This window comes from Oryzias latipes, chromosome 12 (genome assembly GCF_002234675.1).
Source record: "Oryzias latipes chromosome 12, ASM223467v1".
NCBI classification, from domain to species: Eukaryota; Metazoa; Chordata; class Actinopteri; order Beloniformes; family Adrianichthyidae; genus Oryzias; species Oryzias latipes.
The window spans coordinates 7636796-7657015 of record NC_019870.2 but is presented as its reverse complement, the minus strand read 5'-3'; the positions used below and the strand labels follow the sequence as shown (position 1 = coordinate 7657015).

Here is a 20220-nt window from a genome sequence, read left to right as displayed (position 1 = left end):
GAATCCGATTCTTTTTTATTCCAGCACAATTTGATTGGAAGCAAACAATGTTATCTTCGATTGTCTGAACTTGGTGGTCAGATTCTCATGGTCTTCTACCTTAAATAAGCTCATACATTTTTCTTTCCTTCCTATTACTATAGTTGTAAAAAATGTCTGCCGTCTTGCTCTTGTCAAGCTGATTGTATTTTTTCTAACAACAGTAACAGCAAAAGAGTTCTGTTATGTTTAGACATAGATCCATGAATTTTCAAATCCGCTTAATTCTCACTTTAGGTCACGGGAATACCGGAGTCTACCCAGCAACTGAAGAGTGAAGGTGGGGTACATCCTGGACAGTTTGCCAGGGTAACACAGAGTGAAACAACCAAAATCACTCAAATCAACACATAAAGGACAATTCAAAGCCAAAAATTATATGAAGTCTGTTTTTGGACTGTGACAGGAAGTCAGAATCCCCAAACAAAACCCATAAAAGCCAAAAAACCCAAACTCCATGCAGAAAAGTCCCAGTTGGGATCCAAACCAGGTGAAGATGCAAACCACTGAACCACCATTCAGCCTAGTCTATACAGTTAAAATAAAAGAAATGACAAATTATTTTTGCATGAGTAAATTGTCATGGGATAGAAAGACCCTTGGGAAAAAAAAAACATTACCTCCTTTAAATGTGTTTTTTTATAGTCCCAGAGGTTTCAAAATGAAATCAACACATATATCTCATCCCAAATATGAACTTTTTTTTTGGTCTGATTCAACAAGAAAACCCTGTTTAAATGGCAGTAGGACTGGACATCATGAAAAAAAAAGGATTTTTTTTCCATATGTGCTTGTAACATTGATGCACAAAATCTGCCAACTAATTTTACTTTGCAAAGAAAACAGCGTGGCTGTAAGTTTTTTAACATTACCGTGAACTTTTGCAAATCTGCAAGTTTTGTTGTGTAAAGTATGTTTTTTATCAAGCAAAACAAGCTTTGAAAAGGTAATTAAAAAGTTTATTAGTATTGAATCAAACCATAAATGAATTTACATAATGTTCAAGTGAATCTGAATGTAACCTGATTAACAGGACTGAACTATTAGCATGCATCATCACTGATAAATAATTGACAAAAATGTATTCTTTCTTGATTATTTTTTCTGTTGATCTACAAGCAGAATGGATTTAAGGAATGTAAAGTTTATTTAAGTCAGAATGACACAAAAGTATAGAAATTCAACAGAAAGTTTTAATTTTGTATGGATTTTGATATTTGTTTACATATTTGAGACACTGGAGACTGAGCACCAATGCGTGATAACTATACACATTTGTTATGGTCGTTCCTCTTTTAGTTTGAATTACTCAGCAGCTCAAACAGAAGAAGCTGGGAGATTCTCCAAATGTAGAAGTGCATCTGCGGATACCAAAACATGAAAACATGTTATGGTGCTTTAAATACAGGGTGTAGTACCCATTATAACCACTGTCTACAGGTGAGAAATAGGTCATTCCACCTTGTTCACTGATGTGTAAAGCAGTTTTATTGCTATCCAAACGTCATCCGTGCCACATTTGTTGTAGTCACCACTAAGAAAGTGTTAAAACATAATTATTTATCATGCAAAAACACATTTATCTTAAATTATATGGATGGAAATCCCTACAAACTGGTTTGATCTTTTGACTTCCTAGTCCTGCATGCTGGTTTAAGGCAGCTTTCTACAAGATGAAATCATCAAATTAAATATAATGGTTCAATATCATTGCTTGAAGTGTCACTCCAGCATCTAAGCATTCCCCGTCCAGCCGCCTAATGGATGTTCACCAATGAAAAACGACTGAAACCTCAGAGCAAAGAGGGGGAAAAAAACCCATAGAAAGAAGGCTTTCATGAGGCTGCAACCTTCTGCAGAAGAAATTGCAATCTCTGTTACAACACAGTGACAAGTGGCCACTAAACAGCTTCTATGGAGAAATGTAAAGTTAATATCTCAGTAAGTGAAAAAGAACAGCTGTAAATTTCATGTGGATCAAGGCTTGATGCCTCTGCAGATCTGAACCTTGTTGCTGCATCAAATCACAATGTTCTTCCATCCTCTGAATTATTAAGCAACAATAAAAGCGACGGAATTTGCACAAGTGTGAGTTAAAGTAAAACAAAAAGCTGTGACAGGAACATTAAGCCCCTAAAACGTTTTATTTGAGAGCAGTCATTGAAGCCCCACATTAATGGTTTTCCTAACGCCTCTGTGCTGCTGCTGCTGCTGCTGCTGCAGTCTGACAGGAGCTTTGCTCCTAATCTGCTGGGGAGCTGCAGTGGTGGCATTTACAAGATTCAAGAAGAAGAGGAAGAAGCTGGAAGTGAACACTCCCTGCAGCCTTGGATCACATCTGAACTGCGCTGCTGTACAATTTCAGCCAGATGTCCGTATTCAGCTTTATTCTGCCGCCGCCTCCACTCTACTTTGAACTCAAAGGCATGACATGAATAATTCAGATTATTTCCATGAACACACCGAAGCCTGCGTCTATTGTCAGACAAAAAGACAGATCACTTAAGGGTTATTTGTCGTAAATCTATAGAAAGAAGGCAAAAACTACTAATAGCTGCGCGTAAACGCTTCCAAATTGGAGACTGGGGGATAGAGTGGCGCACAGTTTTTCCTCAAACAATAAGTAGCAAAACCAAGATGAAGTAGTCTATAGAAACTACTGCATGTTGTAAAAAATACTTAGACACAGTAACGATCAGCGAATGAATTGCGCTCCACCACAGATGGATGCAGAAAAGATGCTTTGTCTACTGCGCTGCGTAAAAATGCTGCAGGGACAAAGCAGAGAGCCATGCATTCAACAGATGAACACCGACACGCATGCACGCAGAGCGGGGGAAGTTTTTACCGCTGATTGAAAGTCAACAGTTTGTTAGAGGCTGGATCCGCGCTGTTCATGTCCCCATGCGGTGTCAGTCCAGCGGACGTGGCGGCAGCAACAACAACAAATAAAAATAAATAAAACAGAAAGAAGAAGAAGAAGAAGCGGTCCTTGTCTTCCGCTCTGCCTCTAAAAGCGCAGGAACATCACCAAAAGCTCTCCGCAGAAGCTGACCCCGGGTTGATGGTTCGACCACCTTCTAGTTCTGTCAGCGCGTCCACTCAGAGCGCAGTGGTGAGGCGGAACGGCGCTCCCACCGGAGCGGGCTTGCTGTCTTATCTCTCTCCTCCCCTCCCTCACTCAGACGGCGCAGTTCAAGTCACTTTCCCCCATGTTTGGCTGGAGGCTCTGCGCAGCAAAAAGCTCTATTCAGATCTGTGTATTGTTACAAACAACATGTGAAGTTACTGCGCTTCCTTGGAGGCTTGTTCATGTTCAGGAGTCAGAATGCCAGGGAACAGAAAGAATAAACTCCACGGAGTCTCTTTAGTCCCGAAAAAGAATGTTTCAGTTTTTCTTTAAAAACTCATTTTGTGCAGATACATGAGTTCAAATCTAATGTCCATTTGTTATTACTTTAAAGACCCACAGCAAAAACAAACAAACAAAAAAACATGTTCCGGGTGTTTTTAACATCTTTTTGAGGCATTTTTCTCATGCTGGAGGACATATATAAAAAAGAATTACGCTTAAAACAGCATTTCTGAGGATTTCTCTATTCAAATTGCTGTGAATCAGAAGCAGATGAAAAAATGCCTTTGGAAAAAACCTGTAGCAGTGACGTAAGTACTACAGTTAAGGGGGCTCCAATAGAGATGTGGCGTTCACAAACCGAATCTTTTACATTTTTTGTTCAATTTTCCCTCCCTGACTCTCCTGAATTTCACACGTTTACACAAATGCTAAAGGAAGCTCACCTTTAAACCCGATCCACAAGAGTAGGCCTACCTCTGTGGAAAAAGGAAAAAAGAGGGACTGACAGTTGCAGGGCGTGCAGTCATCAGCATTGAAGCGGTGGGGTGCAAAATGTTCTCGTTTTCAAAAGTATCACACAAGAAGTCTTTTCATGGAGACTGATTTGATATTTTTATATTATTGTGCATTAATACATGAGTTATATGAGTTTGTTAGTTAAATTTTGTCATTCAAGTTTCTTTTTAAATTAGGTGATCTTGTAGTGGCAAACTAAACTTGTTTAAACCCACTCCTGACATTCCACTAAATTAAGGGACCTCATGTGTTTTATCAATCCCCCAAAATACACACAGCAGACTACTAAGTAAAACGATGACTATATCTATTGTCAAAACTGACAATTCTTTAAAACTGACAATTCAATTATTGTAAGTATCAGAATAAGATTAAACACATGTTCTTTATCTTCTCTGTCACAGCAGTCTAATTTTTGTTTAGAAGCAAAGTTCTTTCTAAATTACATAATTACATTATATTGATAACTGAAAGTAAATCTGCTGTTTTGACACAATTTTATTTTGAAAGGAACTTGTTTACGTGCTGCTGTAAGAGTAAAAGAAATCAAAACTGTAATATAGCCCATTGAAAGATATAACACTCTTATAATGTGATTATTGTAAATATTTAAAAGCTATATGATACAAATAATTGGTTTAATCAAACCAAGGGAGTAAATAAATTGCCTTTTATTAAAACAGTTTAGTGAGATTTTGCGGGTCTCACTTGGTTTTGTCAGTAAGAAACTGACCAGATGGTCCATAGTGTCAAAAGTTGCAGACCTCTGATAGCATTTCCATTAATAACATAATTCAAAGAATATGCACACTCATTATAGGGTAAATATTGATCTCACTATCAACTCAGAGGGCTATGGTAGTGGAATATTTACAATGAATCCATATCAGAACTATACATCTTGTCCATACATGTTAAATGAAGCTATGATTGATATTTCAAAAATAATTCAAACTCAATAATTGGTAGGAAATCTGGTTCTTTGAAAATAACTAATTCCAAATATTTGGCTCTCTCCAAAGAGTCATAAATCCCATCTCTATGCATCATTCCAATACACCCACTGGTAGACAAATAGATCCATCAATCAAAAAACTGCATAAACACATCATTTTATTTTTAATTTAATTTAATTTTATTTTTGGTGTTTATTTTGCTCTTTCAACTTACTCTTCATAAAATTCCCTGTTTTGCATGAACACAAGTTATTATATCCAAAATGCAAGTTTGTTTTATTTTATGTGCCCTAAAAACACCTTATGTTTAGACTTTGCACACGCATTAATTCAAGGGGAACATCTGACAGAGACACCTGTCAGACGGAGTTTTAACTGCCACTTTGGGAGTGCTTCAATCCCAAGGAAGGTCTGCGTAGTTAAGTCTTACAGGGACTTGTTTCACACCTCCATTGTCAAGGCGGCTGATCATAGCTGTGGCTGCAAGGCTACTGATGCTCGCTATGACAACAATCCTCTAACTTCACGAGCAAGAGCCGGAGAAGGAACTCAATTCAATTCATTTCAATTCAATTACCGTAAATTTGATTTATATAGCCCAATACTACAGCAATAGTCGTCTCATTGGGCTTCATACCGGTAATGTATAATAAACATGGAATCATAAAGAACATAGAGTCATAGAGTTCAATAGGTACTGGCTCCGGGTGCAGCAGGAAGAGCATACCCGTGAAAAAATCAAATCTTAAGAAAGTAAAAAGATTCTTGTTTCAAGAAAAATTGTCGTATTTTATGTAATGAAAGGAAAATAATCCTATTTAAAACATTTTTCTCCAGCAAAAGTAATCTCAGTTTGAGAAAACATGTCTTGGAGACTAGAATTGTTTTTATAGAAATTCTTGGTCAGACCATTTTTCTTACCCCACTGGCAGATTTTTTATTTTTTTTATTTTGCCTATTTAAAGAAAATCTGCTAATGGGGTAAGACATTTTTGACTTATTTCTAAGGGGCCTTGTTTTACATTGTTAGGTCACAGAGACTAAGACTATGATGACTTGCAATCAGCTCAAAGAATAGATGAGGATCTTTGGAAAGCTACAATCCCAGTTCTGCTTTTTGCAGATGATGTGCTTCTTCAAGCTTTGTCCATCGGCTCTAAGCACATCTGTTACAGATTAGTGTGAAGGAGCTAAGTTCAGAACCTCAACATTTAAAGTCATGGTTCTCCGCTTAGAGGGCATTCCCCTCCAAGTAAGGAAGGATCCACTCTCTAGGTGGAGGAACTGAAGTATGAAGGTTATGTTTACAAGCAAAGGATGGATCAGTGCATCTCTAATAGTGGGGAGTTTCCAGTGGTCCACTGTGGTGAAGAGAGAGCTTAGTAAGAAAACACCGCTCAGCTGTGGATTTGTGAATGAGCGGTTCAGATCACAGACACAAGCAGCAGAAATGAGCTTCCTTAGAAACAGGGAGCAAAGCACCGCCCTTCGGGAGGAACAGCTCCTCCTCCACATCAAGAGCAGCCAATTAAGGTGATTTGGACATCCAGCAAGAATGAATGAGGCGTTGCGAGCAGATCCAACTGAGCTTGGTAGCCCCTGCTGGACAACCACAGAGGGGGACAACTTCCCCTCCTGCATCCAAGTTAACAAAAAAACACAAGTAATAATAATCTGCTCACTTATAACTCATTCCTCTTAGTTTTAGATGTCATCTAATCAGGACCATGCTTACAAGCCGGTTAGTAATCAGGCTGTGAAATCAGGATCAGATTTGCTTGTAAGTTTCCAGTCACAGTTTCTGGAGGGTTCACCGCCTGAACCTCACAGCTGTGAGCAGATTCTTTAATAATTCACCAATATTTCCATATCCTCTTAGTGTGCAGCAGCTCATATGTCTGCAGACTCTAATGTAATAAATGCCTAATTGTTCAAAAATTAGCTGTCTGGTAAACAAAAGACCTTTTCTTCAGCTTCTGCACTTCTGTTGCAGTTTAGCTCAGAAACCTGTTGGATCATTGTCCTCCTTCACTCATCATCTCACCTCTCCAACGTCTCCTTACTCTCATTAATAAAAACTTTTCTGCTGATCTGAAACTAACTTTAATGTTAGGAGAAGTCTGCTTTTGATTAAAAATGTCTCTTTAAGGCCCCAAAACAAAGTCATAAGAAACAGTTTTAAAAAAAATTTGATTAATAACTGCAGGGAAGATATCCAACCAATATGTTGATTAAAAAAATAGCCTTTTCTTTTTTCTTAGTTTTGGAAAAGAGGAAAACTAAACTTCTGCATCTTTGAAATCTCCTAAAATAGACTGAAGTCTCATCTAAGTCACAAGTTTTCATGTGACTAGCGAGGGAAGACAGGAAAACAGATAAAGAGACTAAACCGAAAATAAAAGCAGTTTAAAGCATAAATAATTTCCAACTGATTAATCAAAATGCTCAATAGTTTTTGAAAAAACCTAAAAATCCCTATTTGTGCCAGAAAATACTTTAAAAAGTCTCATTACAGCTATATTATAAAGGTCTATGGGTTTTTAAAATAGAAAACTGGTTAAGTTAAAAAAACAAAAACTTAAATAACTGGAGCCAGTGCAGTTCACAAGAAAACCACAGGGGGCTTGTTAAAAAAATGGTCTGCCTCCACTTACTTCAAAGTCAACTGTCCAAATAAACATAAATATACATTTTCTGAGCTTGAGACACCCTGTTCATACCTTCTGTGGTAACTAGTAGCCAAAAGAGCTGTGCTGGAGTTATATTTTAGGAAACCTGTTTTAGTTATTTCAGAATTACGGGCAACACCCCGCCACACACCTCCTCCTGCCTGTTACTGAGAGCTTTCTGTTTACATGCTCTCCTGCTAGCTTACAGCTCTTAACACCTCCAACACTTCCAGATACCAGCTCAGACAAGGAAAACCAAGACGTACATGGATCTAGTCTGGATTTATTGGAATGGAGCAGAGCAGGGAGCTTGTGGCCCCACCCAGCATATTTTCTGCATCAAATATAATCTTTGTCAAATGGAACTTTTTTATCTGCTCTTTATACACAATGATTTGAATAAAGAAAAACTCAAATGTAATTTTGAGCCAAATTTTTTTTATATGTCCTCCATCCTCAGAATAAACCCAACAACATGTTTAAAAACACTTTATCATAGTGGGTCTTTACAAAGAAGGCCTTTTCAGTGGTTTCTTAAAAATGTTTTCTTTAATTTAGTTTACATCAACTCCATGACTTCCAGTGTGTAGCAGGTGTAAGAACAAAAATCCAAAAGCAGTTCACCAAGTATCCTCCATCATCAGAAAAATGCCACAAGAAAGTGTTAAAAAACACCAAAAACACAATTTTCATCAGAGTGGGTCTTTAAACTATTAAAAGCAGAAATGTATTGTGCCAACAAGTAACCAAAGATTCATCCCCATACTCTAATTTTGAGCATTTTTATTTTTTTATTTTCAGCCTGTCTCTGAAGTTATTCATCTCCTTGTTTTTAGCTGAATCTAAAAAACACGCCTCAGTATGACAGAAATACTGAAGTCTCAACAAGGTGACTATAGCCTAGACCTTCTCCCTGCATGGTGTCCTCAGAATAAAAAGAGGAAACTCAACAGTGAGGACAAAAGAGGAAGTGCTGTCCTAAACACATATGACGAAACACTGGTTTAATACTAGGCTGGTTATGTTTTGTCAGAGGGATTGGTGTTAAGTAGATATACAGTTACAAAATAAAAGCCTGTCTAAAAACGTCTACATGAAAAAGAGCTGAAAATCAATTCCTGCAAAAATTCTGAATCCTTTTTGTCTAATTTCTAGTAAATTAATGTCACTTTCTATGAAGCACATTGACTTTAATTTATTTATATAGCCCATTATCACAACACATTTGTCTCAACGGGCTTGGCAATAGTAGTAGTACAGCAACATAAAGTTCGTCATCAAATACATAGCTGATTGCTAAACAAAACTAAATAGACTGAGCTAAACTGAACATCCCTGCCCTAAAACCCTCCTTCTCAATAATTCTTCTGAGAGGAAATTTGACACATCACATCCAGAAATTTGAATTTCTTTTGTACTAGAAATAGGCAAAATAACGGAGCGAGATACTTTAAATTGCAACATGAAAATAAACTCATTAATTTCTTGTTCTGCTGGGAGATTCTTTTTGGCCATTTTCCATTAAAAATGACTCATGTATTATTAAAAAAAACCCTATATGATCAGTTAATTTGACTGAAACTGAAACAAATGCATTTATAGAGAACGTTTGCAGCGATGGGAGCTGCAGTTCGAGGAGAAACCTTAGAGGAAAAGTTACAGAATTAGGAAAGCTTTCCTCACAGAGGAAATTAAAGCGAGCAGACACACAGATGTCAAGACTGACTGAAGGTTGTGTTAATGTGGTGGTGGTTTCCTTAGTGTTTTGGTGATGACACACACTCCCTCACACCACAGCTGAAATATGAACTGAGGTCAATCTGATACCAGTACAACGGCTTGAGTCTGCAGCTCCGTCTACAAAAACACACACAGCATGAAATAGTGCAGGAATGCTTGGCTCAGGCTTCACACCACTCAGCTGCTCATTAATTTGTAATACACACAACAACCCGCCTCCCCATCCACCACCACTCATCTGTGGCCTTCCCTGCTGCGGGAAGCAAAGCCACCAAGAGGTGTTGTGTGTTTTTTTTTCCTCCTCTCAAAGTGACCATCCTTTGAAAATTATTAGCAGGTTGGAAATGCGGCTGAAACACCTCAGTGTCTTTTTCAAAGTAAACCAGTAAAAGGCTTTGTTTGACCTGCGATCGGGTTACAAACGAGACACCCGAACGCCCCAATTAGAGCCCAGGAGCTGATAAGTCTCACAAAAACAATCATGCATTTTACATAAACACAACTCTCCCGCCGACGCTCTTTGTCATCCTGCAGTTTTGCATACAGGTGCCTGCTGTTGGAACCGTATAACTCATGAGGTCAGACTAGCAGAGCGAACACAGGGAAGACTTCCTCCAAGAAAATTAAGATAAACAGGGAAGTGATGCCCTTCTTGACTAACTGATTTGTTTTGAGGGCCGCACACTGGTGTGGGGGTTAGCCCTTTCGGCTCACAGTGATCGGGCTCTAGTTTAAATCCCTGCTGGAACTTTTCTTTGTGGAGTTTGCATGTTCTCCATGTGACGTCTGTTTTTTTTCTTCAGACACTGGATTCCTCCCACAGTCCAAAAACATGCTTCATAGGTTAATTGATATTCCTAAATTGCTCCTAGGTGAGCATGTGAGGGTGTGGCCCTGCAACAAACTGATGACTCATTCATGATGTTCTCCAATAGTAGCTGCGATAGGCTCCAGGAACCCCGTGGTCCAGAAAGGGGTTCAGTGGGTTCCAAAGACGTAAGGAGGGATAATCCATGCAAAAAAAAAAGTGCTGGGGAATGTCTTTAAATTCTCAAATACACACATGAGTTTTGACTCCAAAACTAAAAATGTGGAATAAAGTTGTAGGAAAGAAATGATTAAAAGGTTTCCTTAAACCCCAATTTTGCTGCGAGACACTATAGTTGTACATTTTAGACTTACATTACCTGTAACATCTCCATACCTGCTCCATACATGCTAAAAACAGTGAAACAAATTCATTTTGAATGAAACTCCATGGAGGATGCTTTCAAACTGGATTCTATGATGGCTTTTTTTCCTTCATAAAAGTACTGGTAAGTAGTACGTTATTTACGAAACGGTGATAAACTTGCACTATATCCCAATACAGTTATTATTTTAAATTTGGCTTTTTAATTGGATGTTGCAGAAGGTAGGGTTGGATGGAGGTAAGTTGATTTACTCAGGTTGCTCTTGAAAAAAGCAGCTAAAAAAAAAATGATTATGTTTAACAAAGAAAGCTGGTTTATGTTATGCTGGAAAAAGTGGGTCCAATATGCTAATTTACATATGCCACATATTATTTCAAAGATACAAACAAATGGATAAACACTGGTCACTCCAAATAGTTTACTGTTCTTATATTTTATTTAAAAAAAAACTTTTTTTACTTCAATGTTTGTGTATTAAGAAATTCTATGCAAATCCAAATTATAATGTTTATTGAACTGTTTTGTACTGTAGAGCTGAAAACTTATAAATAAATAAAAATGTAAAAACTGTTCTTGCTGTTTTTTTAAAAAAACACCTTGACCAAATGTAAGTGGACAACATACAGTAGAGTAAACAATAGTGTAAATAGTATCAGGAGTTGTTCTTTCTTGGTTTTCCTTTGCGACTTTTTCATCATAAAGGCATGAATTTTTTAATGGTGTTCCATAAATGCTTAATCGGTGGTGCTAACATACAGAAAAAAATGTAACAAAAAAAGGCAAAGTCACATAAAATCTATCCTGCAAACATTTTTTGTATACGGAAAGTAAAATGTTCTGGATGCACCATACGTTGGTCAAGAAAATAAGAAAAGATGATTGAAAACATGGTTTAAATATGCATTTAGGTGAATCAGTTTCAATGAAAGAAATAAGCACTTCTTACGAGTATGAATTAATTGGATGGAGAGACCAAGCTTAAGCCTTTTCTGCCTGGTTGATGAGCGTGCGTGGAGCCAGACTGTGCTGAACTATCCCAGGCTCTTGGGTCTCAGGAGAAAATGCAACTTCAAAGGTAAGGATTTAACTGTAGGTGTAGGATTAGAATGTGTAGGTTTTCTTTTACAGTGCCTGTGCCAGTGGTGTTTTTGGTGCACACATCATCTGCAGGCACTAACAAGGTGCAACTGAAGCACATGGGGCTGCACAACGCCGATCAGGAGCTCTTGACCTGGTGGTGTGATAATCCCTCTGCGCTTCTCTCTGGACGGCTGCCATCAGGCTCACTGCACCTTTCCCACATATGTCACAAGAAAGAGCTGACTGACAGCAGACATTTAACAGGAAAGAGGTTCCATTCAGCAGGCGACGCCGGATCATCCAATTATTGGGCAGATAGTTAAACAAATATTCTGCACACAGTCCTATGCAAAGTGAATAATTTCATACAGAAAAGTGGGGGTTTTATCTGCAGCAACATGCAAACTAATGGGTGTTTTTAGTTAACATGTAACATGTGTTAAGCCTGCTATAACAGAAACATAAGTTAATTTTTAGTTTAATTTCACATTTTCTGTTTAAAAAAACAAACAAATTTAAGTGCAAACTGTTTTGTTTCAAGTACTTGTATTTACACTACCTTCACCAACAACTGTCAGGGATGCCACATTAGAATACAGTTTATTGAAGAAAAGGCTGTCTGGGTCATTTCCCTGGGTAATCTAAATAGGAGGCAAAACACATGAACCCTGACCCAAAAGGACTTAAATTCACTTGCAAGTGAACCCTGGCGCATTTACTACAGTGTGAATGTAGACATGGGTTATCCTGTGAACCATAGGGCCAATAAAATGAACAACTGTGGGCACTGTGGGTTTAGAATTGTTAAGAGACCCCACGAGGGAAATTGCAAAAAGACCACTTTCCCATTGATTGTAAAGAGTCAGATATATCACAAAAATATAAGATGTTCTTCAATGTTTGTTTCCTAATTTCCTATTATTGGCAACTGAGAATGACATTTTCAACAAAGAAAATACATAAATCTGTCACTTAGTTGCATAAAAGTCAAACATAATCTGGTTGCATATAATCTGCAGAGTAAGGTTTGAAGACATATATAAAACAGCAGGAAACTTTAGCAGTTTGTTTTTAGAATACATAAAAGCGGATTTTGGAAGTTTTTCAGGTATTTCTCTGTTTCCAGGTATTTTCAGGGATTCTTTTCGGCAAGAGCTGCTCCATTTGCCTCAGAGCTTTTCCCCGTTGACCCCACACAGGCAAACAGACGCATGCACTGACGATTTTGATTCAGACCTTGGCCTGTTTCTGCTGCATCTTAAATGCCAGCGAGTCACCATGTGGCCTCTGCGAAATGTCACAATGTCAGGCTGCAACGATTGATAATGGTGATCTCATTAAATGTGATCTGCTGAATTAACCTTTTGTCCATACGGATCGGCCAGTCTTTTGGAAGCCGTTCTGCTTTGACCCTCTCCCTGTGTGCATGTCACATTTCGTTTTTAAACATATGCTTTTAAAATGTTACATTTGAAGAGAAGAAAAAGTAACCTCCCCCTGAGAACATTTAAACAAAAAAGTGATCCCATCTTCTATGGAAAGCTCCTAACACAGATGATTCCTCATGCTCATACTTCTCCAGCATAGTGGAACTCTGTGAGTTCAAAAACCTATACAAGCTACCATACATTAAATTTCACCAGCATACGCTTTATAAGCCAGAATACCTTTAAATTGTTAAAGCAATTTGTCTAATTCATTCATTTTTAGTCTCCTTTACCCTTGACCAATCTACCACAGGTGTTTCTATAGAAAAAGTCTGCCCTCTTGTGGCCAAAGAGGAGATTCATGTTAAAGATGAGAAGCCCTTTATAGAACTTCTCAGAGCATAAGGCTTCCTTTTTTCTCTCAATAAAAGCACAGTTTTATGCATTTTTATGCAAGCTGCAAATATCATCATCTGCTGAAAACCTCTGACTTTTCTTTAATTATCACTAATTTCGCAATATGTCAAAAGAGAGGATGCACAAACTGTGCGCACCATCTGATCCAAGTAGGTTACAACATTCAAATGAGTGGAGATAGAGTGCTTAAAACAGCTTAAGTTGCAACTCCTGTAAACTGATTTTTTAAGTCTCAGTGCTTTTAATCGTTTTCCTCTTTGATGGATGGTTGACCAAACCAGGGACTTGTGTGCTCCTGGATTTTAACACACAATGGAAACATGCATTTTCTTCCTTTCAACTAAATAATGCAAAATAATTGTATAGGTATAAAGATAGACATATGGACAACCAGAAAACCAGCAGCTGCTGTTATAACCCTGCACCGTTATAAGGAAAATAAAAAAAGAGCTAATAGTGAAGGGAAGGAGGCAATTTAAAAAAAAACAACAACAAAAAAAGGGGAGGGGAATTCAATGATTAAATACTGTTCTCTTTGGCTGCCTACTAAATGTAAGGATAAATACACAAATCATATAAGACAAAAAGGTTTTAATTAAGCTTATCATTTATTTTTAAACTTTAATTTTGTAAGCCACTTGTTTTTTAAAGTTCTCACAGTTTGCATGACTTGTGGTGTAAATGAAAAACATTTATTGTAAATATTATTTAAGGAAAACTTTGCTAAGTGTTTGATACTTTGAGTAAAAAAGACTCGAAGATAAAGAGGAGGCTCCTGTTTTCCGCTATAGACTGCATTTAGACTTTTTGCGGTTTCACAACAACGTCTCTTAAGTTTTGAAACTCTTGTGTTTGCGTTACGTCACTGTTTCTGACCCTAGGCGATGCTCTTACTGTCTCAGCTATCTGACAGGGCGTTTCTTTGTTTATTCGGTCTTTCAGTTCCTCATTTGACTCATAAGCATATTAAAACATTAAGGGTGTTGAACTGAAAATAACTTTTAAGTGTGAAACGCCTCTTTAAAAAGTCAGAATAACCACTCTGGTAAGAATGGATCGTCCTAATATTATTTCTAAAATCCAAGTGTCCTTGGTTGAGGTACTGTGTATAACTGTGTATAGTGTGTCTGCAGAAACTATATTAGGAAATCCTCATCGTCGGGGAAGAGTTAGAATTGGATATTTTTTTAATGAATATTACCAGCATTTGGTAAAAATTTGAGCCAAAAAGTTGAACTTAAGTCTGTTTCAAAGTGCTAAAAATGACTGTTTCCACATATGCAGTGTGAGGGAACTTGAGAACTTAAGAGAATGGAACATTTACCTATTTGGGAAAAAAAATCTTGTATATGATAAGCAATTAATATTTATGCAGCTCTATAGTGATGCTATAACACAAGGCAGACATCTTCTGAGCACACCTGTGGAGGAAGTGTGATGATCTGGGCCTTTTGCAGTTGGTCTGGTCTATGTTCAGTATGATTATGAATTTAAAGAACGAGGTCAGCTGACTGCCTATTACCCTGAATGAAAAGAATACTCCACCAATAGAAGATTTATTCAATAGGTTCAAGATGACAACGTCAGCATCCACAGAGCTCCAAAGAGTGAAAAGATGATTTAGGTGGAATGACATTCTTTTCAACAATGATTAATGCAGTCCAAACCTGAAGCACACTTAGATTCCTGGATGTGCTGGAGAAAGAGGACTTTGCTCAGAGCTTTGACCTCCCATTAATAAAAAGTGAATCCATCTCTGTATAAGCGTAAATTAACGACATTGAAGAAACTTATTGAATAAACAATTTGCAAGAAACAATCTAAAAGAATCCACACACAGCATCCCGTGTTTTGCTTTAGAGGGCCTACATCAGCTGAAATCAACTTTCTAAAAACCTGTGCTCTGAACACCAGCCCCTCCCAATCTTAAAAAACAAGCGTCCTCTTTGTGCATTTTGACGTAGACAAATGAGAACAGCCCCTTCCAAGAAGAGTTTGCCCTGTCAGCACTGCAGCGAGGGTAACACACCCACTTTCTTCGCGAAGCTAGCGGTATTCTGCAAAAAGTTTATTTGCACATCAATCTTTGCAAAAGTTTGGATGTTGTTTGTTTTCGTGGGTTAAACGCAGACACGCTGCTGAGGCCCACTCAAGGTCATGGCCGGCAACCACACAGAGCGAAAGGCGGTGCTTCAGAGATCGAGTCGTTTTACTTCCAGGTAGGAAAAAAAAAAAACCTTCCGGTTGGAAAATGAACTGCGAAAATAACTTGTATTTACAAAAGAAACGTTCTTTAGTGTGCGAAAGATTATATATTATCATAGAAATGAATATAGTTTACTCTGAAAAGCTTAAGAAAAGCACAATATACTGCAGGTCCTTTAAAGAATGAGTTTTCTCTTGTTTTTCTTTTTCCATTGGTCAGTGATATTCCAAAAATGCTTTAACCTCAAATTGCTGTGGAGCACCTGTGTTTCCCTTAAAAAAACAGTGTTTTCCTTACATTTAGATGCATATCTAAAAAAAACTGCAGAAACTTTTGAAAACTATCTGTTTCTCATCTTGGTCTCCTAAACCAAGACAGCGCTTTGACCGACTTTCTGTGCAACCGTTCACAGGCTTCATTTCCTTCTCGCTGGTTGGATGTGACATATACGCACTGGGAACGTCTAAAACATTGTTCAGCAGACAATCTTTGATCTGGGTTGTTGTTGGTAGAAGTTCAACTCACACTCACTTCAACTCACTCGTTTGCACATCCCTGAGGGGGCCAGCCGTAAGAAAAAAAAAAGGAAATTTACAAAACTACACAAGAAAAGAAAATGCATTCTTCACATTAGGAATCTGGAGTGCATGTGGCTTGTGGTTCAGCTGAAGGTGGCCGCACTCGGGCAGCTTTAACTACAAATCAACTATCGTTGAAATGTTTTTCCAGCCTGTACATGTGCCTGGGGGCAGGAGGGTAATGTTTAGGTATGCCTTAAAGTCTTAAATGCAAGCAGATTTCTTTCCAAAGACCATAAGTTTGCACAGGAATGCAATTTCTTTCTTTCATTTCATTGTAGTTTTTCTCTTGTAATTTAGGTCTATCTGCTGGTCTAAATGAGTCGGTTGAGCTGCATTGTGAGCTGAACTATGTAGCCACATATGGGAGTGATTACAGTCCAGTGTTTACCAGACCTTGCTGAGGGACCGACTGTGCGGCTGAGCGAAGCAGAACCGTTTCATTTTCTCCACCTATAACCTTCTAAGGAGATCAGAAAACAATGCAGCGTACAGCTGAGGGCTTTTTTCCCGAAGAAAACTGCAGAACCGACGTACCGAAAATGCAACCAAATTGTAAAACCTTCCTTACTCAACTCATCACTTTTTCTCTGTGTTGACAGTTTATGTGGAAAAGTCGACTGTTTACATGTTAAGAATGATTTCAATATGCAAATGAAACATTAATATCGCTGAGGAGATTTCTGAATACCAGCATGCATCATGGGTAATAAGAGGACCAAAAAGGGGAATGATTTAATAACTTAAAAAAAAAATAAACAGCACCAGTTTTATTTTTCCTGATTGCCATAAAGTGATATTTTATTTTCTCATGGTGAGTTTGTGAAAAGAGCCATGGCAGCTAACAGCATGAACAACTTTAATTAAAACAAAATCCTAATTATTTGATTTCATAGGTTTAGTAATGGCATGTTTCACTTTAGTTTCAGGTTCAGTTTAATCAGAGTGGAAATTAAAGGCAAGAGACAAAAATATTTAGCAAAATAAAAGAAGGGCTGCTCCAAATTAATTTGAAAACGTTTGTTACTCAGTCTTTTTTATTGTTTGTGATTGCTTTTATGTCAGCTTTTTTAGGGGATTCCCACCTTTTTTCAGAAATTTAGACATTTACAACAAAAAAATTAAACATTGTGTGATGTATGTCTCTATGGTGACACAAGAAAATAGATTCTAATGGAAGTCATGAATTGTCTTAAACTGAACAACCTAAAATTAAATGAATAATAATATAGCCTATGTGGTAATGTTGTAAAATTTCAATATAGAAATAGAAACTAAAGCTCACCAGGTAATGACATACTGAATGAGGATGATAGCTATTAGTAATAATAATTATTTAAAAATAAGTACTTGAACAAGGGCTTGATTTTAGAAAACAAATTCTGAATTTTATTTATTGAAGAGCCAGATCACAAACAAAGGATCAGCAAATGCTTCAACATCTCCCAAAACTGAAAGCTGAAACTAAAAGGAGGTCTGCCAAATGAGGCCAAGCAAAAAGCTTTAAAGATCATCTTAACAACTCATCTAAACTCCATGAGAGTTAAAGCATCATAAGAAAAGAAGCATTCATTAAGATTCCTGGCAGCCTTCAGAAAAGAGCTGGTCCTTCCAGCGTGCACACGATCCCAAAAATACAGCTCAAGTGGCCAAAAAACGCTTACCAGAGAACAATATTTTGAATGGCTCAGCGAGAGCCTGAACCCAGCTCCCATTCAGAATCTGCTGAAAGAATTAGAGAGCAGAGATGAGGAGAGAACCTCCCGACCTCAACGTCCTCCAGAGAAAAAGAAGCAAGTCAAGGTTGAAATAGAGAAATACTTAGAGGCTCCAAGCAGTATGGAGAAATTTATTTTGTTATGCCTCTATGATATTGATAAATTATGTAAATGCAAAATGCTGTTTGTCAGAAACATAAGACTTTGAATCATTTACTTTGTGTTTCAAATATAGAGCTCAAATATTTAGGAAATGCAGACTTGTTCTTCTAAGAACAAACTAATTTTAGGCTGTTGGTGTGGAGTAAGCCCAGCCCCCTTTCCCATCACCCATCTGTTTACATGCTCTCCCACTATCTTACGGGCTTTCGCAACCCCAAAATATCATTAGCGGTTCAACAAAATTGGCGAGCAATATTGGAGCTATCCAGTCGTACAGTTTTTAACCAGATGGCAGCTCAGACACGGAAAACGAAGATGGATCTAGACGTCTACAAGTGGATGCATCACGCAGCCCCCTGTTGGATCCTTCCTGATGGACCATAATGCAAAGCGAAACCCCGGTGAGCTGTCAGCTGTGTGTGTTGGAGAAAACATAAACAAGCTGCTGGAAAATCCAAAAAACATCTCCAACACGTGTTTTGTATTAACATGAAGTTGTAAAGCATCTGCAAAGGCTTAAGGATAAAACCACAAGAGAGCAATTATTAATACATATTGACTTTTTTTTCCACTCCTGTTCTATTTCACTTGAACGCAGCACAGAGCAGTGTGAGTGCGGCTCACTGTAAGCTGCAGTCACCAAAACATTTGCATGAGTCCGCAGGCAGTGTTGAGGAAGACACCACTGGTAAAATGTCAAGGCAAATACAAAAGGAAAAAAGGGAGGCCGTGGAGTTCACAGGCTGCAGAAACGCAGAGTGCACCCTCTGATGTGATCTGACTGCAGTTGCAGGTGAACTGCTCTGTCCTGAACTGCTTCCCGTAATCAACTGCTGGAGGCTGGCGTGGAAAAGCGGCGTGACATGACCAGGCTGGGTACAATGATGAAAGAGCAGAGCACATCTCGAAACAACCCACCCGTGCAATCAAACCAAATCTGCGCTGGTTGAAATGTGAGCAGACTCCTTATCTCTTCCTGTTTGGAGATTTGTGAGAATAAAAACAAACGGTGCACATGTTGGGATCATAGCTGAGCGATGGACTGGCTTTTCTCCCCTCCAAACGCTCTCTGCCAGCACATGCCTTTTCCTAAATGAGCCTCAAATGTTCCAGGAAAGACTGATGAGGATTCAACTGATTCCACACAAAGAGGTCTGTTAGCCTCACTGAACTCACTGAATTTTTTTGAAGGCTCGATTAAAGCAGGAAGCCGTCCTTTTTGTTGAATCCTAACGTGCACAGGAGCCTTGTCATAATTCTAGCCCAGCTCTGTTTTTTTTTTTTTTTCATGAACCGGCGTGACTCAATAGTTGAGCCAAGGCTTTCTTGGCTCGTTTGAGCGTCACCATGATGCTTGATCTCATTCGCACACAGAGTTCAGCGACAGGCAGAGACCTCTAAGAGACAAGCTGCTGGTGTCAGGGAAAATGTTGGGAAGAGACACTAATCAGGTTAGGATTTGTTCTTCCTGGAGGATGTCCAGCATCTTAAAAGATCAAACTTAAGACATTAATGTGAAAAAAAATCCATGCTTGCTTTGGGACTGGATCCATACATCTATGTTCCTATTTCTTGAAGGACTATTCCAATAAATAGTAATGACTTATTTATCGTGAAAACTGATCAAATGATTTTTTTCCCAGGAAGTTTTTATTTTTATTTATTTTTTTGTTATTGTTTATGATAAAACTGTGACTCTAAATCAGACCACAGCGGGGCAATGAGTTAACAAAGGTAATGAAATCCTAAACATTTGGACTGCTACAGACTTAACATTCTAACAGGAGCTGAGTTAGAGAAACAGCTGACTAGGTTATATTGGTTAGATGAAGCCGTTTTTCCGTCAACCAACTAGCCAAGGGGTCTGCAACCTGAGGCTCTGGAGCCACATGCAGCTCCTTCATCCCTTCATTGCAGCTCTTTGGCTTTAATATAAAATGCTATCAGTTTGAATAAATGTCATCAATCATCAATGTTTACATTTTTACCATTGATGATAAAGGGATTCATCTGTTGTCAGAGTGGTTTATTATTAGAAAAAGCTAAAATCACATGCAGATGTTTTTACTGTTGTCATGTTTATATTTGATAGTAAAAGGAGAAAAAGGATGAAAGTTCACTAAAGTCATAGTGATAAAAAAAATCCATGTTTGACTTGGCTTTC

At 38.1% G+C, this 20220-nt stretch overlaps 1 protein-coding gene across 6 annotated transcripts in view; it reads right to left on the bottom strand.

Moving 5' to 3' along the window:
• garnl3 (GTPase activating Rap/RanGAP domain like 3) overlaps positions 1-20220 on the bottom strand; it is a 91099-nt gene that overhangs the window by 65041 nt on the left and 5838 nt on the right. The window contains exon 1 of one of the 6 annotated variants that reach the window (XM_011481535.2): positions 2888-3173. The exons of the other annotated variants lie outside the window; for them this stretch is intronic. Coding sequence (XP_011479837.1) covers positions 2888-2937 — 50 coding nt within the window. The 5' untranslated portion in view covers positions 2938-3173. Of the gene's footprint in view, positions 1-2887; positions 3174-20220 lie in introns of those variants that run through there. 6 annotated transcript variants of the gene reach the window in all.